This window comes from Saccopteryx bilineata, chromosome 3 (assembly GCF_036850765.1).
Source record: "Saccopteryx bilineata isolate mSacBil1 chromosome 3, mSacBil1_pri_phased_curated, whole genome shotgun sequence".
Lineage (NCBI taxonomy): Eukaryota > Metazoa > Chordata > Mammalia > Chiroptera > Emballonuridae > Saccopteryx > Saccopteryx bilineata.
The window spans coordinates 302,452,550-302,469,948 of NC_089492.1; the positions used below are offsets into that span (position 1 = coordinate 302,452,550).

A 17,399-nucleotide genomic window follows, 5' to 3' on the forward strand; every position below is an offset into this window, starting at 1 on the left:
ACTAAACAAAGCACAGAGCTACCAGAAAACAAAACATAAAATGGCTATAGGAAATTCTCAAGTGTCAATAATTACGCTAAAAGTAAATGGACTGAACTCACAAAGAAACAGGCACAGAATAGCAGAATAAATCAAAAAGCAAACCCTAGCCATATGTTGCCTTCAAGAGACACATCTAAGCTGAAAGAATAAAAGTCAACTCAAAGTGAAAGGTTGGAAATAATACTCCAAGCAAATAATAGCTACAAAAAAGCAGGTGTAGCCATACTTATATCTGACAATACTGACTTCAAGACAACAAAGGCAACAGGAGACAAAGGTGGATATTTCATAATGATAAATGGGACACTGTACCAAGATGATATAACACTTTTTAATATATATGCACTGAATCAGGGATCACCAAAATATATACAACCTCTATTAACTGATCTACAAATAGAAATAGACAAAAACACAATCATACTTGGAGATTTCAACACACCATTGATGACTTTAGACAGATCATCCATACAGAAAATCAATAAAGAAATATCGGCCTTAGAACATTATACTGAGTGAAATAAGCAAATTATAAAAAGCTAAGAACTATATGATTTCACACATAGGTGGGATATAAAACTGAGACTCACGGACATAGATAAAAGTAAAGTTCTTAACAGAGGGAAGAGGAATGTGGGGGAGTGGGTTGGAGAAGGTGAGTTAAGAGGGACAAGTATGCAGTGATGGAGTGATTTGACTTTGGGTGATAAGCACACAACACAATCAACCGTTCAAATGCTATAGAGATGTTAACCTGAAACCTATGTACTCTTATTGATCAATGTCACGCTGTTAAATTTAATTTTCTAAATATATATATAACAGAACATTACAAAATTTGTACACCTGAAACGCATATAATATTGTATGTCAAATATACTTTAACAGCAAACAAATACATTTTAAAAGAAACATTAGGAACAATTTTATGTCAGTATATCAAAAAATGCAGATGAAACGAACAAAATCCACATAATACAATTGACCAAAATGATGAACATAGAATATAGACACTCTGAAATGTTATATATATTAAATGTAATTTAAAGTTTTCTTATAAAGTGAACTCAGAGTCCAAAAGCTAGTAAAAGAAGGCATATTCCCTCAATGCAGTTTATCAGGCCAGAATTAAATTAATACCAAAACCAAACAAAAAAACTACAAAATGGGAACATCATAGGAAGCTCTCATACATGAACTTCGGCGTAAACTCCTAAACAAAATAGTCAGCCTGACCAGGAGGTGGCGCAGTGGATAGAGCATCGGACTGGGATGTGGAAGGACCCAGGTTCGAGACCCAGAGGTCGCCAGCTTGAGTGCAGACTCATCCGGTTTGAGCAAAGCTCACCAGCTTGGACCCAAGGTCACTGGCTCAAGCAAGGGGTTACTCAGTCTGCTGAAGGCCCGCAGTCAAGGCACATATGAGAAAGCAATCAATGAACAACTAGGGTGTTGCAACACGCAATGAAAAACTAATGATTGATGCTTCTCATCTCTCTCCGTTCCTGTCTGTCTGTCCCTGTCTATCCCTCAATCTGACTCACTCACTGTCTCTGTAAAAAATAAATAAATAAATAAATAAATTAAAAAAAAAAATAGTCAAACAAGATACATCAATGCATATACTGAATAACCTATCATGATCATGCAAGTGTATGTTTTTAGGAATGCATGGTTAAATTCATATTTTAAAATTTCAATTAATACAATTTAAACATTAAAAGAAGAAAGAGGAAAAAAAAGATCATATCAACAGATGCAAAGCATTTGTTAAAACACAACACCAATAAACAATAGAAAAAAAATCATCATAAATAACAAAGAATTTACCCTGGCCAGATAGCTTGGTTTGTTAGAGCATTGTCCTGAAGCACAGAGGTTGCTGGTTCAATCCCCAATCAGGGCACATTCAGGAGCACACCAGCGTTCCTGTCTGTCTGTCTATCTCTGTCTCTTTCTCTCTCTCTCTTACTCAAATCAATAAATAATTTCTTTAAAAAATAATAAATAGCCTGACCAGGCGGTGGCGCAGTGGATAGAGCGTCGGACTGGGATGCAGAAGTACCCAGGTTCGAGACCCCAGAGGTCGCGCGCGGGCTCATCTGGCTTGAGCAAAGAGCTCGCCAGCTTGGACCCAAGGTCGCTGGCTCCAGCGGGGGGTTGCTCGGTCTGCTGAAGGCCCGCGGTCAAGGCACGTGTGGGAAAGCAATCAATGAACAACTAAGAAGTCGCAACGCGCAACGAGAAACTGATGATTGATGCTTCTCATCTCTCTCTGTCCCTATCTCTGCCTCTGTAAAAAATAATAATAATAATAATAATAAATAACAAAGAATTTTTATCATTTATGAAATTATCTTTAAAAGTCTTTATAGGCCCTGGCCGGTTTGCTCAGTGGTAGAGCATTGGCCTGGCGTGCAGCAGTCCCAGGTTTGATTCCCGGCCAGCGCACACAGGAGAAGCGCCCATCTGCTTCTCCACCCCTCCCCCTCTCCTTCCTCTCTGTCTCTCTCTTCCCCTCCCGCAGCCAAGGCTCCACTGGAGTAAAGTTGGCCCGGGCACTGAGGATGGCTCTATGGCCTCTGCCTCAGGAGCTAGAATGGCTCTGGTTGCAACAGAGCAACACCCCAGATGGGCAGAGCATCGCCCCCTGGTGGGCGTGCCGGGTGACTCCTGGTTGGGCGCATGCGGGAGTCTGACTGCCTCCTACTTTCCAAATTCAGAAAAATACAAATAATAATAATAATAATAATAAAAAGTCTTTATAAAAGAAATTATTTTTAAAGGTAAAATTTGACATATGTCTGGCTGCAATTGAGACTACAAGAATATTCACTATAACCACTTCTGTTCAGCACACTGTAACAAACAACCAATTAAATAAAGTAAAAAAAAAGTGAGCTTGGCCTGTGATTACACATTGAATAGAGCATCAACTTGGAACACTGAAGCTGCCAGTTCGAAACCCTGGGCTTGCCTGGTCAAGACACATACAACAAGCAACCAATGAACAGCAAAAGGAGAACAACTATGAGTTATACTTCTCTTTCCTTCCCCCTTCACATCTCTCTGTAAAACCAATAAATACAACCATTTATAAAAAAATGATGAGCACCTGACCAGGTGGTGATGCAGTAGACAGAGTGTCAGCTTGGAACACTGAAGACCAGGTTCAAACTCTGGGGTCACAAGCTTGAGCGTGGGGTCACCAGCTTGAATGTGAGATCATAGATATGACCCGATGCTCACTGGCTTGAGCCCAAAGATCACTGGCTTAGAGTAAGGGGTCACTGGCTCAGCTGGAGTCCCCCACCCCAGTCAAGGCACATATGAGAAAGTAATCAAGGAACAACTAAGGTGCCACAACTATGAGTTGATGCTTCTCATCTCTCTCCCTTTTTCCTTTCTCTCTCTCTGTCTGTCTGTCTCTCTCTCTCTCTCACTAAAATAAAATTTAAAAAGTGATAAGCACTAAATAAATGGAATAAATTGTACTACTCACAGATTACAAATTAAGTTCATAGAAAATCCAAAATAATATATAAAAATCAGTTGCATTTTAAACTTCCAGTTTTAGAGCAAGGGGAAGTACATATATGCCTCTCTAACCCCTATAAAGCACAAAAAACTTCTGGACATTATATATACATGAATCCTAAGGACACTCCAAAAAGTAGAGAAAAGGAAACAGATGTGCTAAAACTGTTAAGACCCCAGTAATGACACAGTTGGTGTGAAAGGAGGGCACATGGGCGTCTATAAACTGTCTCTTTCATTTTTTTTTTCTTTTTTTTTTTTTTTTGTATTTTTCTGAAGCTGGAAATGGGGAGGCAGTCAGACAGACTCCCGCATGCACCCAACTGGGATCCACCCAGCACACTCACCAGGGGGTGATGCTCTGACCATCTGGGGCGTCGCTCTGTCGTGACCAGAACCACTCTAGCGCCTGGGGCAGAGGCCAAGGAGCCATCCCCAGCGCCCGGGCCATCTGTTGCTCCAATGGAGCCTTGGCTGCGGGAGGGGAAGAGAGAGACAGAGAGGAAAGAGAGGGGGAGGGGTGGAGAGGCAGATGGGTGCCTCTCCTGTGTGCCCTGGCCAGGAATCAAACCCGGGACTTCCGCACACCAGGCTGACACTCTACCACTGAGCCAATCGGCCAGGGCCTTAAACTGTCTCTTTCACATGGCAATAATAAGCCAGTACCTCAGCCGTGTATCAGAAATGCCTTCTCTAACAGAAGATGCAGACTCTCACAACATAATACCCAATATGTCCAGACCTCAATTTGTTCAACAACAAACACCATAACGAGAACCAGGAAAATCTCATCTTGCGTGATAAAGACCATTGGCAAACAGATGCTAACACCAAGCTGACAGAGACTTTACAATTCTCTGACAAGGATTATATAGCAGCCATAATAAAAAATACTTTGATGAGCTATTACAAACACACTTAAAGTAAATCTTTAAAAAAAATCATGAGCAAAGAGATAGAAAATATAAAGAACAATGCAATAAGAATTTTAGATCTAAAAAATACAATTAAAATAAAAGGCCCCATGGGTGCATATGTTCAAAGGCAGAATTGAAAGGACCAAAAAATAATGCCTGTGAAGAGAAAACAACAGAAATTATCCAGTCCTAACACAGGGAATCAATAAACTAAGAAAGAAAATGAACAAATCCTCAAGATCCTGTTCATGGGACTGTAGCAAAATCTCTAAAGTCCATGTGATCAGAGTCCTAGAAGCAGAGGATGAAACTGAAAAACTCCTGAAGAAACAATGGATGAAGTTTCCCCAAACTTGGCAACAGGCATAAGCCAATAAACAGGGTAGGGAAAATGTAGGTTTACAGTTGTTCATGTAGAAAATAACACAATAATTAATACATAATAATACAGAAATCAATTCTGTGTTTTGTGTTCTCAGAACTGTATGACTACTTTTTCCCCACACTGTATACATGAAACTCAGTGAATCTCAAATAGGACAAACCCAAAGAAATCCACACCAAGACACATCATAACCCAAACAAGGAGAACAAAAGACAAAGAAGTTTCTTGAATGCATGAGACACAAATGTCACCTCATCTATAGAGAAAACACACTCGAATGACAATGGGGATGTCAGCTGGAGCACCCCCAGAGCAAGGTTTCAATCAGAAACCGGAAAGACATGAGAGAAGTAGCACATTTTTCAAGTGCAGGGGAAAAAAACACCCTGTCAATCCTGAATTCTATAACTGGTGAAATTACCCTTCAGGAATGAAGGGGAAATAAAACATCCTCAGGTGAAGGAATAATAAGAGGATTTATCACAAGCAGAACTCACATAAATGAATAGACACAGGGAGTGCTTGCCCCAGGAGAAAATGATAAAGGGGAATCTTGGAACATCAAGAGGGAAGAGAGAAGGAAGAAAAGAGGGGAAATGTGAACACTAGCAGAGGACAGAAAGTCACATCTGCCCAGTTATCCTTCCTCCATGAGTACTCGCTTCATATTATTTTCAAATGTGGGTGCAACAAAAACAAACATATACAAATTATCATCCAATAATGTTTGTGAATAGGCTGTTAATCTACCAACACCTGAAGAAATACAAATAAAGTTTTACTTTAATTCCCAGAGCTCTCACGGAAAGAAAAGATGTCTAAATTTTACTTAAAAAAAAAATTGGTGGGACCCTTGGAGCAATCAGGACAGCCCAGAAGAGCCATGCCTTAGGAGGAAGGACAAACTAGCCTAGAATATGCCTAGACACTGCATTGTGGGGGGTTCTTCTTGTTGACTTCATTGGGAAAACATTGGTTCACAAAAACATGCAGATTTCAAGTACACAACTCAACAAACCATAATCTGCTTAACCCTTTCACCTTATATCATGTAGCGCCCCAAAACGCCTCCCCTCTAAAAGCTTTCAGTCTATTCCACGTACCCAGGCCTCTGTTTCTATTACATTCGTCAGTATATTTTTTTCATAGATAAACATATGAACACTGCTCCTTTAAGGCTTGAAAGGATAAACTGAACTACAAAGTAATTTGATCAACTTCCAAAATATAGTTACATACTTTTTTGTTTACTTTTCATCTATTTATTTTTAGAGAAAGAAGAAGGGAAAGAGGGAGAAAGACAGAGAGATGAGTCTTTTGTTCCACATCTTTGTACAGTCAAGAATCATTGGTTGATTCTTGTCTGTGCTCTGACTGGGGATTGAACCCCTAACCACGATGTATTGGGACAATGCTTTAACCAACTGAGCAATCCAGCCAAAGCCATAGTTACATACTCTTACATAAAGGAGGTAGAGTCACTTACTCAACACTGCCAGCTTCATAATGCCTGGCAGAGTAAACCACGAACAGTCCTGCATTCATTCAGGTGGGCATACAGAGGTTAGTGCCACCCTCACAGGTTTAGAGGAGGCAGTGGTTGGGCCCATGATGTCCTTGTCTAATACCCATACTGGTCCCTGCAGTCACTGGGTGGACATTTTTTTTTTTTTTTTTTTTTTTTTTTACAGAGGCATAGATAGACAGGGACAGACAGACAGGAACGGAGAGAGATGAGAAGCATCAATCATCAGTTTCTCGTTGCGCGTTGCGGCTTCTTAGTTGTTCATTGATTGCTTTCTCACATGTGCCTTGACCGTGGGCCTTCAGCAGACTGAGTAACCCCCTGCTGGAGCCAGTGACCTTGGGTCCAAGCTGGTGAGCTCTTTGCTCAAGCCAGATGAGCCCGCGCTCAAGCTGGCGACCTCGGAGTCTCGAACCTGGGTCCTTCCGCATCCCAGTCCGACACTCTATCCACTGCGCCACCACCTGGTCAGGCAGACATTCTTGATAGAAGGTGCAGAGGATGTCACCAAGTGCTCCCTCCTGCCACAGGGCTGAGAGATGGGTGTGTTTACTAGGAGTGAACGCCAGGCCTTTGGTCATGTCTAGGCAGCCATGCATGGGGTGAGTAAGAGCAGTTCTTCACCTAAGTACACATTGGCAGGTTGCCCAAGATAATTTCACTTCCTCCATCAGAGAGTAGCCCAAGGGGACCATCATTATGTTGACACTGGGCAGAACCTCACATTCGTCATAACATGGATGACATCTTGTGCGTTGGACCTGATGAGTGGAGGATGGATGTGCTCTGGTTGCTGTGGTTTGCACGGTAGGTGGTGGGAAGAAAAAGGAATTGAAAGATTCAGGGGCCACAGCAGAGACATAACAGAAGTCCTGCTGTCTTCAGCCTCTCAGGACATGTTCTGCACCCACCATGTTACCTGCCACGCCAAACACCGAGGACCAAGCACATCCCTGCTCATGCGTGTTTGCATTGTGGAAGAGATTTGTCCCTTATCGAGTGACCGAGAAGCTGTGGGTCAGAATGGAGCCCAGGTCCAGGACCCTGCAGCCATGGCCATGTGACCAGCCAGACCCCGGGCTGCTAGCAGCATCTGGTGTACTGGGAGGCTGTGTGACTTTTCTGCTGAGCCCCTGTGGGTTCCTGTCATTGCGTCACCTGCAATAGGGAGCTAGACGCCATTTACAAATGGCCCATGACCATTGCCAAGTCTGCTCCCGACGTGACACTGGTTCCCAATAGCAACGTCATGTCTCACAAGAAACATCAGGGCTGTTTGCAACTGGAACTATCCATGAGAAGGATATTGCCATTTCCACCAGGTCACAACATTGCAGCCTGTTGTGGGGTGAGATTGATACACCTGGGCCCAAAAACAAAGGTTCCAGAGGGTAAAGGGAGGTCACACATCGTATCAGTGATGCATGGGACACTTTTCCTGTTTGTAAAATGTTATTTTTCTCTCGATGTTATCCTTTGTTGTTTGTTTGTTTCGCCAGTTGGATGATGATCACAATGTGTGGTGCATAAATTTTAATTTATAACTGAGTTCCTTGGATTTCTAAATGTATGAGGTTCACCAAACTTGTGAAATGGTCAGCTATCGAGTCCTTCAAATACGTTATTATCCATTGATATTATATTACTTTTGCTGAGAATTCAAAGCTCAAAATGTCTCACAGAACTGTGATTCTGTCCATTCTTTTTCAAAAGGAATAATTTTTTTTAGATTTTATTTATTCATTTAGAGAGAGAGAGAGAAGAGAAGGAGGAGCAGAAAGCACCAACTCCTGTATGTGCCTTGACCAGGCAAGCCCAGGGCTCCAAACCAGCAACCTCAGCATTCCAGGTCCATGCTCTATCCACTGTGCCACTGCAAGTCGGGTTGATTCTGTCCATTTTTGATAAGTATATTGCCTCCAACATGGGCTCTGGCCCTGTGCTGCAGAGGGCATCACAAGGTCAGAGGAGGAGCTCTGCTCAGGGAGGGGCCTGAGAAGGGAGAAATGACACAGGATTAGAAGGAGGTTGATGAAGGAAAAGATGGTGCTGATTATAGAAACAGGAACACAGTGAAGGGAAGTTTTGGGGAAAGAAATTCCGCAGTCCCAGCAGCTTTCTTCTGGGAAATGTGGTCAGTCTTCTCACCCGCTCCCCACTTCTCCCTCTGCCCTGGGATCGTCCTCCCTGTGACGGCCCCACTGGCTCTTCCAGGCACCAAGAAGAGAGTGGAGCAGCCTCCATTTCCTCACTCCACACTTCACAACCGATCCTCAACTCCACACCATTACACCCCTTGATTCCTCCTTAACAATGTCCTGAATCCATCACCAGATCCAGATGTCCTGTCTGTGTCTTCCCATCAGCCTCCTTCCCGGTCCTCCGACCCAGGCCCCACCCCCTTCTCCAGTTCTCTCCTCTCTCCACCCCCTGAGACTTTCTATAACCAATCAGGTCTGAGCCTGCCCGCTCCACCCCCTCCACCACTTTCCATCCTAAAACAGGATCCTGGTTGCACCATCGCATCTTAAAGGCTGTGGATGATCAGAACTGAGCTAAACTCACAGCCACAGCAGACACGACTCTCTCTCCACAACCAGACCCATCACAGTCAACCACACCCCCGTCCAACCCAAACCACTCACAGAAAGTGAGCTATTTAATAATGCTGTGCCTTCCTCAGCTGCTCCCTCAGCCACTGATCCTAACTACCTCCTTTCCAACCTGCTAGACCAAGAAACATCCTGTCTTTCCCGACCAGGCGTTGGTACAGTGGATAGAGCATCACCCTGGGATGCTGAGGACCCAGATTCAAACCCTCAAGGTCACCGGCTTCAGCATGGGCTCACCAGCTTCAGTGGAGGGTTGGTGGCTTGAGCATGGGATCATAAACATGACCCCAGGATCACTGGCTTGAGCAAGGACTCACGGCTGGGCTGAAGTCCCTGAGCCAAGGCACATATGGCAAAGCAGTCAATGAACAACTAAAGTCCACAACTATGAGTTAATGCTTCTCATCTCTCTCCCTTCCTGCCTGTCTGTTCCTGTCTGTCTGTCTGTCTCTCTCTCTCTCTAATTCTCTCACTAAAAAAGAGAGAGAGAGAGAGAGAGAGAGACATCCTCTCTCATTCCTTTCAATCATGATTGTAAACATAGTTTGAGTTAGAAGTTTATATAAGAATTATACAAGAAAACTGCCCTGGCCGGATAGTTCAGTTGCTTAGATTATCATCCCAAAGTGCAGAGGTTGCCAGTTCAATCCCTGGTCAGGGCACATACAGGAACAGATGTTCCTGTTTCTCTCCTGCTCTCTCCCTTCCTCTCTCTCAAATCAGTAAAAGAAACACTTTTAAAAAATAAGTAATTAAACGAGAAAACTACATAAATGACTTAAAGTACTGATCAAAACACCATCCGGGGGCCAGGTGAATGTTAAAGTTTTATTATTGATAGAGTTAATGATAGGCAGCCCCAGGTTACAAACAAGATAGGTAGTGGGTTTGTTCTTAACCTGAATTTGTATCTAAATTGGAACAGGTACATTTATTTATTATTTGCAGATTTATTTAAGATGTTGTCATAAAATAGTATTTATTTTTACCTTTCTCTGCATATAAATACTTAAACATTTTCAAACCTACAAAACCTGTCTCGTCCATAACCCGGGGACTGCCTCTACCGAAGGAGCCTGCCTGCATGACATTTTCACATAGTGGGAGCGCATTCAAAACAGAAATATGTTGGCCCTAGCCGGTTGGCTCAGCAGTAGAGCATCGGCCTGGCGTGCGGGGGACCCGGGTTCGATTCCCGGCCAGGGCACATAGGAGAAGCTCCCATTTGCTTCTCCACACCCCCCCTTCCTCTCTTTCTCTCTCTTCCCCTCCCGCAGCCAAGGCGCCATTGGAGCAAACATGGCCCAGGCGCTGGGGATGGCTCCTTGGCCTCTGCCCCAGGCGCTAGAGTGGCTCTGGTCGCGGCAGAGCGATGCCCCTGACGGGCAGAACATCGCCCTTTGGTGGGCAGAGCGTTGCCCCTGGTGGGCGTGCCGGGTGGATCCTGGTCGGGCGCATGCAAGAGTCTGTCTGACTGTCTCTCCCCGTTTCCAGCTTCAGAAAAATACAAAAAAAAAAAAAAGAAAGAAACAAAACAGAAATATGTTTACACTCCCAGTTGCTTAAGATTTTTCCCATTGACTTCAAGATGAAATCCAAAATACTTGCATGGTGCTCTAGATCCCGTGTGATCAGACCCCAGCCTTCATCTGACAGGTCTCACTTCTGAGCACAGCTCAAGATCTTTCTGGTCAAGGATGCTACAGGCCACCACCTCTGCCTGACCCCTGCTAGTGCCTTGGGTCAGTCTGTCCCAGAGGAAGACCCCTCACAGCCAGCCCTCAGGTTGTATGCCATCCACCAGTTATTGAACCTCATTGTCTTGCTTTCTCTCTCTCCCAACATGTAACCTCACAACAAGACAGTAATGCACTGTCTGCCGTTTAAATATCTGTATGTCTGTCTTCATCCATCTGAGCCCATGTGTCCAGGGACAGACTCCGTCAGCCTCAGCAGTGACTCTCAGAACCCGGCACTGACTGGACGGGGTCACTGCACAGTAAATATTGCCTGGTTGCCTGGCCAGTAAGAGAAGGAAGTAAATTGTTTGTCCAGAGTCTCAGAAGAGAGAAGTGACTACTTACCCAAAGTCACAGAGGTTCTAGAAAAGGCAGAGTCAGAATTGAAACAGTCACTGAGCTGGCTCCTCTCCTGTCCTGCATCCTCTACCCTCGGGTCCTGGGACAGCTGTCACCCTCTGGATGTGGGTTTGGCATGAGGTGGACGCAGAGTGTCTGGTGAGACTCAGATCAATCTGAAAGGTTCCAGGGCTTGCTGTCTGCTGCGGACCATCCTTCAGGGAGGGGCCATTTCCCTTCCTGTGGGGTCACTGATGAGGAACCCTTGACAGGATCACATGGAGCCTGGACCCTGTCACACTGCAGTCCTCTGTCTGTTTTTCCTCTGTGGATTTTATGTTTTCTGCTCACTGGTGACCATGGGACGAAGCAGCGTGACTCCAACCCTCACTGCCCTTCTCTGCCTTGGTGAGCCCTGGGGAAGGGTGAGGAATAGGGTCCCCTTCTACCCTGGCCCTGGTTTCTAAGGACACCAGGACTAAGGAGGCTCACTGGGGGCAGGACTTAAAAGGCAGGGAGAAGTGCTCACCCCCAGATCTGTCTCCAGTGCTCAGGGCCCAGCCAGGCCTAGACCTTCAGTGTGTGTGTTGGGGGTGGGGGTACAGTGCTCACAGGGACTCTCTTCCAGGGCTGTGTTGGTGTCCATGGGACCAAGTCCAGGCAGGTGAGTCCTCCCCCAGACCTCCTGCTTCAGCACAGTGACCCCCTGGGCAGCTCGGGGAGCACAGGGTTTGTAATAATAGTGACCAATCTGGGAGGGGCCTGGAGTGACATCTGGGAAATGGAGGGGTGAAGGGATCCTCTGACATTTCAGGTCTGATTCCTTTCCAGGGCTCCTCCCCAAACCCTCCATCTGGGCTGACCCAGGCCCCAGGGTCACCAAGGGGAGCCCTGTGACCATCTGGTGTCAGGGGTCCCTGCAGGCTAATGCCTACAGTCTGTATAGAGAGAGGGGCTTTTACCCCTGGGAGAACAGTGTCCCACCGAACCCCAGCAACAAGACCAGCTTCCTCATTAAATCCACGAGCTCATATCATGCAGGGCTGTACCAGTGTGCATATTCCACTGGGAGCATATTGTCAGAGCCGAGTGAGCCCCTGTTCCTGGTGGTGACAGGTAAGGGAGACAATAGGGCCCCTCCCCACTGTGGGTTCCTCCTCAGGGGTAGAGGGAGTGGAGGGTGGTCTCAGGGGGACCTCACCCCTCACTGTCCACACCTCGGCATGTGGGTGATTGTCCCCTTTAACACAGATCCCCTTCTCCCTCAGGAGTGTATGCTGCACCGTCCCTCTCAGCCCAGCCAAGCCCTGTGGTGGCCTCAGGAGGGCACGTGTCCCTCTCGTGTGGCTCACAGAACACATGGGGCACTTTCCATCTGCTGAAGGAGAGAGGAGCTGACCCTCCCCGACACGTGGACTCCGGACTCCATGCTGGGAGGTGGCAGGCTGTCTTCCCTGTGGGCCCCGTGAGCACCTCCCATGCTGGGACCTACAGATGCTACGTTTCTCCCAGCTCCTACCCCTATGTGTGGTCACAACCCAGTGACCCTCTGCACATCCAGGTCACAGGTGAGAGGACAGAACCCTGTGCAACCCCATCTGTTTTCCAGGCCCAAAGTGACTGATCTAAGCTGGTGCCCTGGGGTCTTGGAGGTCACTGTTAATGGCCTCAGAGACAGAACCACAGGTGGCAGGATGGTACGGGAGGACCATGTGAGGATGTTGACTACAGCCCAGTGAGCAACACTGGATGTGTCCCCCTCAGAACCACTGTCCCCTCCCCACAGGTGTGCACAGCAAGCCCTCCCTCTCGGCCCAGCCATGCTCCCTGGTGCGGCTTGAAGACAGCCTGATGCTCGAGTGCCACTCAGAGTCTGGCTTTGATAGATTTGCTCTGACCAAGGACGAGGGGATCACACCTCCCCAGCGTCTGGATGGGCAACACAGCCCCATCTTCCTCCTGGGCCACGTGAACCAGGACCACAGGGGTCAGTACAGGTGCTACAGTGGACACAGCCTCTCCTATGTGTGGTCGGCTCCCAGTGCCCCCCTGGACATCCTGATCACAGGTGAGGGGACCTGCCCTGCCCCGTGTCCTGTTGTCAGCTCAGGGTTCTGTGCCCAGGGTCACCCTGGTGGTGATGGGGCCCAAGAGAGGGTCCTGGAGTAGAGGCTGAGATGGGGCAGTGGTCTAGGGGGAGGGAGTGAGAATGGGGGTTATGATGGGCATGAAAATAAAGGAGACCCACCCAGAGGGGCTGAGAGGAGCTGACAGGCAGTCACAGAGAGAGTCCCTGGGGAAGGACGGTGTCCCTCAGCTCAGGGTCAAGGGTGTGTGGGTTGGGGTGACTACACATCACAACCTTTTCTCCCCCAGGAATGTACATAAAACCCTCTCTGTCCGCCCAGCCGGGACCCTCAGTGCCCTGGGGAGGGAACGTGACCCTGCAGTGTGGCTCTGAGGTCTGGTTTGACACCTTCCACCTGCACAGGGAGGGGTCACGGGATCCTCCCCAGCACCTTCGTCTGCAGGACAGGTCTGCACCCTCTCAGGCCACCTTCACCATCAGTGCTGTGACCTCAGGTCACAACGGGACCTACAGGTGTTATGGCTCACACAGCACCTCCCCCTACCTGCTGTCACTCCCCAGTGACCCCCTGGAGCTGGTGGTCTCAGGTGAGGATCCCCAGCCCCACACCTTGTATCCTCATGGTCACATCAGGACCCTGTCCACAGGGGCCCTTTGGGCTGGAATGGAGTGAGGGGTCATAGCAGGAGTGTCAGCAGGGAGGACCCTCATTGCCCAGGATGGAAAATCCCAGAGCTCCCCCCTTCCTGCCTCATTGTCACCTCATCCCTGAGTCGCAGACATGTTCCCAGAGGGCAGGGGAAGATTGGGGAGGACCAGGCTGACCAAAGGAGAAAAGGCCAGAGACGCCCATCCTGACCCCTCCAATCTCCTGTCCTCGTGGTCTCACCCAGAGACCAAGACACGAGTGGGAACAAGCCGAGACCATGGTCCCAGAGAGAACAGGGTCACCTGTTCTGACACGGCTTGTCTCCCAGGGGGCCTGGGGGCCAGCAGACATGCTGGGGGGCATGGGACCCTGGGACTCTAAGGACAGCAGGTGACAGATCAGGTGGTTGTGGCAGAGGGAGATGATGGAGCCCAGCCTGGGGGAGGAGCTGCCTGGTCAAAATGGGGAGAGAATACAGCCCCCACCCCTTGTCTCCCACCTGACCCCCAGGAAGCCCTGAGGATTGGTCCCCCACCATGCACAAGGGTAAGTGAGAGTCTGTGGTGAGCTGGTGGGTGGGAGGAAGTCTGCATTAGTCTTGGCTCAACTATTTCCTGGGTCATGTCCTGAGGAAAGTTCCTTTTTCTCACTGGAACTGATTTCTCTGAAGGCTGCCTGAAGTGTTTGTGTGTGCACGTGTGTGATTGTGTGTGTGCGTGCGTGCGTGTGTTGGGGACACAGATGTGTCAGATCCTTCTGGGGAGCAGCCGTGCAGTTGGGAAAGCTGCCACAGCCCTGGCTCAGTTCCCTGCTCTGCTACTTCTCCTTCCCGAGTCCTGGGTTCATTCTCTCCTTCCCGAGTCCTGGGTTCATTCTCCCGCCACAGCCCTCAGCACAGGGCCTGGCCCTGTCTGGAGCTCAGGAGAGAAACAGCCCTCCCTCCTGTCCCTCCCAGACACTCACACTCCCTGTGCACACGGGCCCCAGAGGTGGGTGGGTGTCAGTGTACAGAGCGGAGATGGACGTGGGCTGGAGAGGGCTGGTGATGTGTTTGCTGACAGGTCTGCACGCACTGGTGTTCTACCTGGAGGGGACGGGGGCTGCATAAATAATAATAATAACAATAATAATAATAATAATAGAAGAGAGAATCACAGTCCCAGGTTCCAGGTCCAGCCCTGCCCCATCCAGGCTGAGTGACCTAGGGCAGGTGGTGAACCTCTCTGACCCTCAGTAGAATGGGGGTGGGGTCAGCAATACCTGTGCATGACTGTGGGGAGGGGGACAGGAGATGAATGACAGCCCCCAGCATGTGCGTCGCACACAGTAGGTGCTCATTAAATGGCATATTGGCTCATTCATAATGTCATTTGTGCTCAAGGGCTCAAATGGTACCAGATCATCTTGATTGGAGTCTTGGTGGCCCTCATCATGCTGCTCTCCCTTCTCCTTTTCCTCCTCCTCCGACACCAGCGTCGGAGCAAAGGCAGGACGTCAGGTAAGTGGGGACAAGGGTGACCTGGGCCACAGAAGGTGGCAGGCTTGGGGGCCAGCCAGAGTGAAACCAAGTAGACAAGGAAGTCAACGGAAAAAAGCTCCAGCATTTCCCAATGGGGAAAATCGTCTGAAGAGATTGAACATGAGTGGACACGTAAGCATTTTCGGGTATTCTGTTGACTTTTTCAAACTTATGCAATGTCTGAAAACACATGCAAGTTTTCTGCTTTTTTTTTTCCTTTGGTGACAGAGACAGAGACAGAGAGGGTCAAATAGGGAAAGACAGACAGGAAGGGAGAGAGATGAGAAGCATCAACTCTTCATTGCGGCACCTTAGTTGTTCATTGATGGCTTTCTCATATGTGCCTTGACCGGGGGGGCTACAGCAGACCGAGTGACCCCTTGCTCAAGCCAGCAACCTTGGGCTCAAGCTGGTGGGCTTTGCTCAAACCAGATGAGCCCGCACTCAAGCCGGCAACCTCGGGGTTTCGAACCTGTGCCCTCTGTGTCCAGTCCAACACTCTATCCACTGCTCTACTCCCTGGTCTGGCTCTGCTTTTTCTTTGTCATCCTAAATTGCTTTCTGTGGAGGTGGGAGGGGAACATCCTCTTGCCCAGGGGTCCCCAAACTACAGCCCGCAGGCCGCATGCGGCCCCCTGAGGCCATTTATCCGGCCCCCACCGCACTTCCAGAAGAGGCACCTTTTTCATTGGTGGTCAGTGAGAGGAGCATAGTTCCCATTGAAATATTGGTCAGTTTGTTGATTTAAATTTACTTGTTCTTTATTTTAAATATTGTATTTGTTCCCGTTTTGTTTTTTTACTTTAAAATAAGATATGTGCAGTGTGCATAGGGATTTGTTCATAGTTTTTTTTATAGTCTGGCCCTCCAACGGTCTGAGGGACAGTGAACTGGCCCCCTGTGTAAAAAGTTTGGGGACCCCTGCTCTTGCCAGTGGTTAGGTGCCCTGCAGCTCTTAGAGCAGCCCCAGGGGAGGGCTCTAGGGGGGCTGGACGCTGACCTACCCCTTCTGGCAGTGGCTGCGGCATCAGGACATGAGGACAGAGGCCTGCAGAACAGGTGAGCCCTCTCCTAAAGACCCCAAGCCCCGTCCACTGTGGCCCCGCGCTGCCCCTAACTCTCTGTCTCCTCTCCCAGCTCCAGCCCCTGTGCTGACGTCCAGGACGAAGGCTTGTGTAAGGGAATGAGGAGGACGGGCTGTCCCGGGTACTGGGAGGGGGGGGCGGGGGAGGGAGGAGAGGCCCAGAGAACATGGGTGAGCCGTGAAGACCAGGGATTGGTGGGAAATGTTCTGGGCAGGTGAGACAGCACGGAGCTAATACTGTGTGACCCTGGCCACATCGCTGACCTTCTCTGGGCCTCTGCCCAGTGAGATCTCAGGGAATCTTGACAAGAGATGAGATCGCCTCGTTCTGTCCCAACCAGATGCTGTCATGACAGACACACAGCCTGAGGAGGACAGACAGGTGGACAGTCAGGTGAGGTTCTCCTGGTCCCAACTAGAGCAGGGCTCCCTCACCTTCTGTCCACACACTAAATGCAGTGGACATAGCGGCCTCACAGCACTCTGCTCTGGGCAGCGGCTCGCTCTGGGGGCATGACGCTCCACGCTGCTCTGACACCAGGCTGTCCTTATCCTCGGCTGGCCCCTCGAGCAGAAGGCTCAGGGGGAGATGGCAGGGCTGAAGGTCGGGGCAGAGCAGTCTGCGTTCACACGAGGGGCTGACATCTAAGCCCTGGGCCTGCAGAGAGGCGCCTCTAAAACCCACAGGAAGGGTACCCTAGCCTCGCTCAGCCCCCGCGTGGGACCCATGTCTGCCCACGAACCACACAGGTGACTGCAGGCTCCGCACAAGGCAGGTTTCCTGGGTTAACCCCAGCGAAGGCGAAGGGCTGGCACCCCCTCGGGGGGTGCATGGGTCTGACTGTCCTCCGTGGTGATGGCTCCACGCCCATTCTTCTCCCCCCAGCACCAGACTCACACCTCCCATCTTTCAATCTCTCATCCCTCCTCTCCTGATCCGCAAACACGTGATGATTGACAGG

At 48.7% G+C, this 17,399-nt stretch overlaps 1 protein-coding gene across 4 annotated transcripts in view; it reads left to right on the forward strand.

Moving 5' to 3' along the window:
- LOC136331961 (leukocyte immunoglobulin-like receptor subfamily A member 6) overlaps positions 1 to 17,399 on the forward strand; it is a 50,975-nt gene that overhangs the window by 32,590 nt on the left and 986 nt on the right. Inside the window, exons 1-12 of one of the 4 annotated variants that reach the window (XM_066271149.1) lie at positions 11,122 to 11,255; positions 11,369 to 11,504; positions 11,725 to 11,760; positions 11,928 to 12,212; positions 12,365 to 12,664; positions 12,883 to 13,164; positions 13,473 to 13,772; positions 14,345 to 14,380; positions 15,216 to 15,332; positions 16,370 to 16,412; positions 16,491 to 16,528; positions 16,779 to 16,831. In XM_066271149.1, the coding sequence (XP_066127246.1) occupies positions 11,220 to 11,255; positions 11,369 to 11,504; positions 11,725 to 11,760; positions 11,928 to 12,212; positions 12,365 to 12,664; positions 12,883 to 13,164; positions 13,473 to 13,772; positions 14,345 to 14,380; positions 15,216 to 15,332; positions 16,370 to 16,412; positions 16,491 to 16,528; positions 16,779 to 16,831 (1,662 nt within the window). In that variant the 5' untranslated portion in view covers positions 11,122 to 11,219. Of the gene's footprint in view, positions 1 to 11,121; positions 11,256 to 11,368; positions 11,505 to 11,724; positions 11,761 to 11,927; positions 12,213 to 12,364; positions 12,665 to 12,882; positions 13,165 to 13,472; positions 13,773 to 14,344; positions 14,381 to 15,215; positions 15,333 to 16,369; positions 16,413 to 16,490; positions 16,529 to 16,778; positions 16,832 to 17,399 lie in introns of those variants that run through there. The other 3 variants (XM_066271153.1, XM_066271151.1, XM_066271150.1) reach the window with 3 other exon arrangements.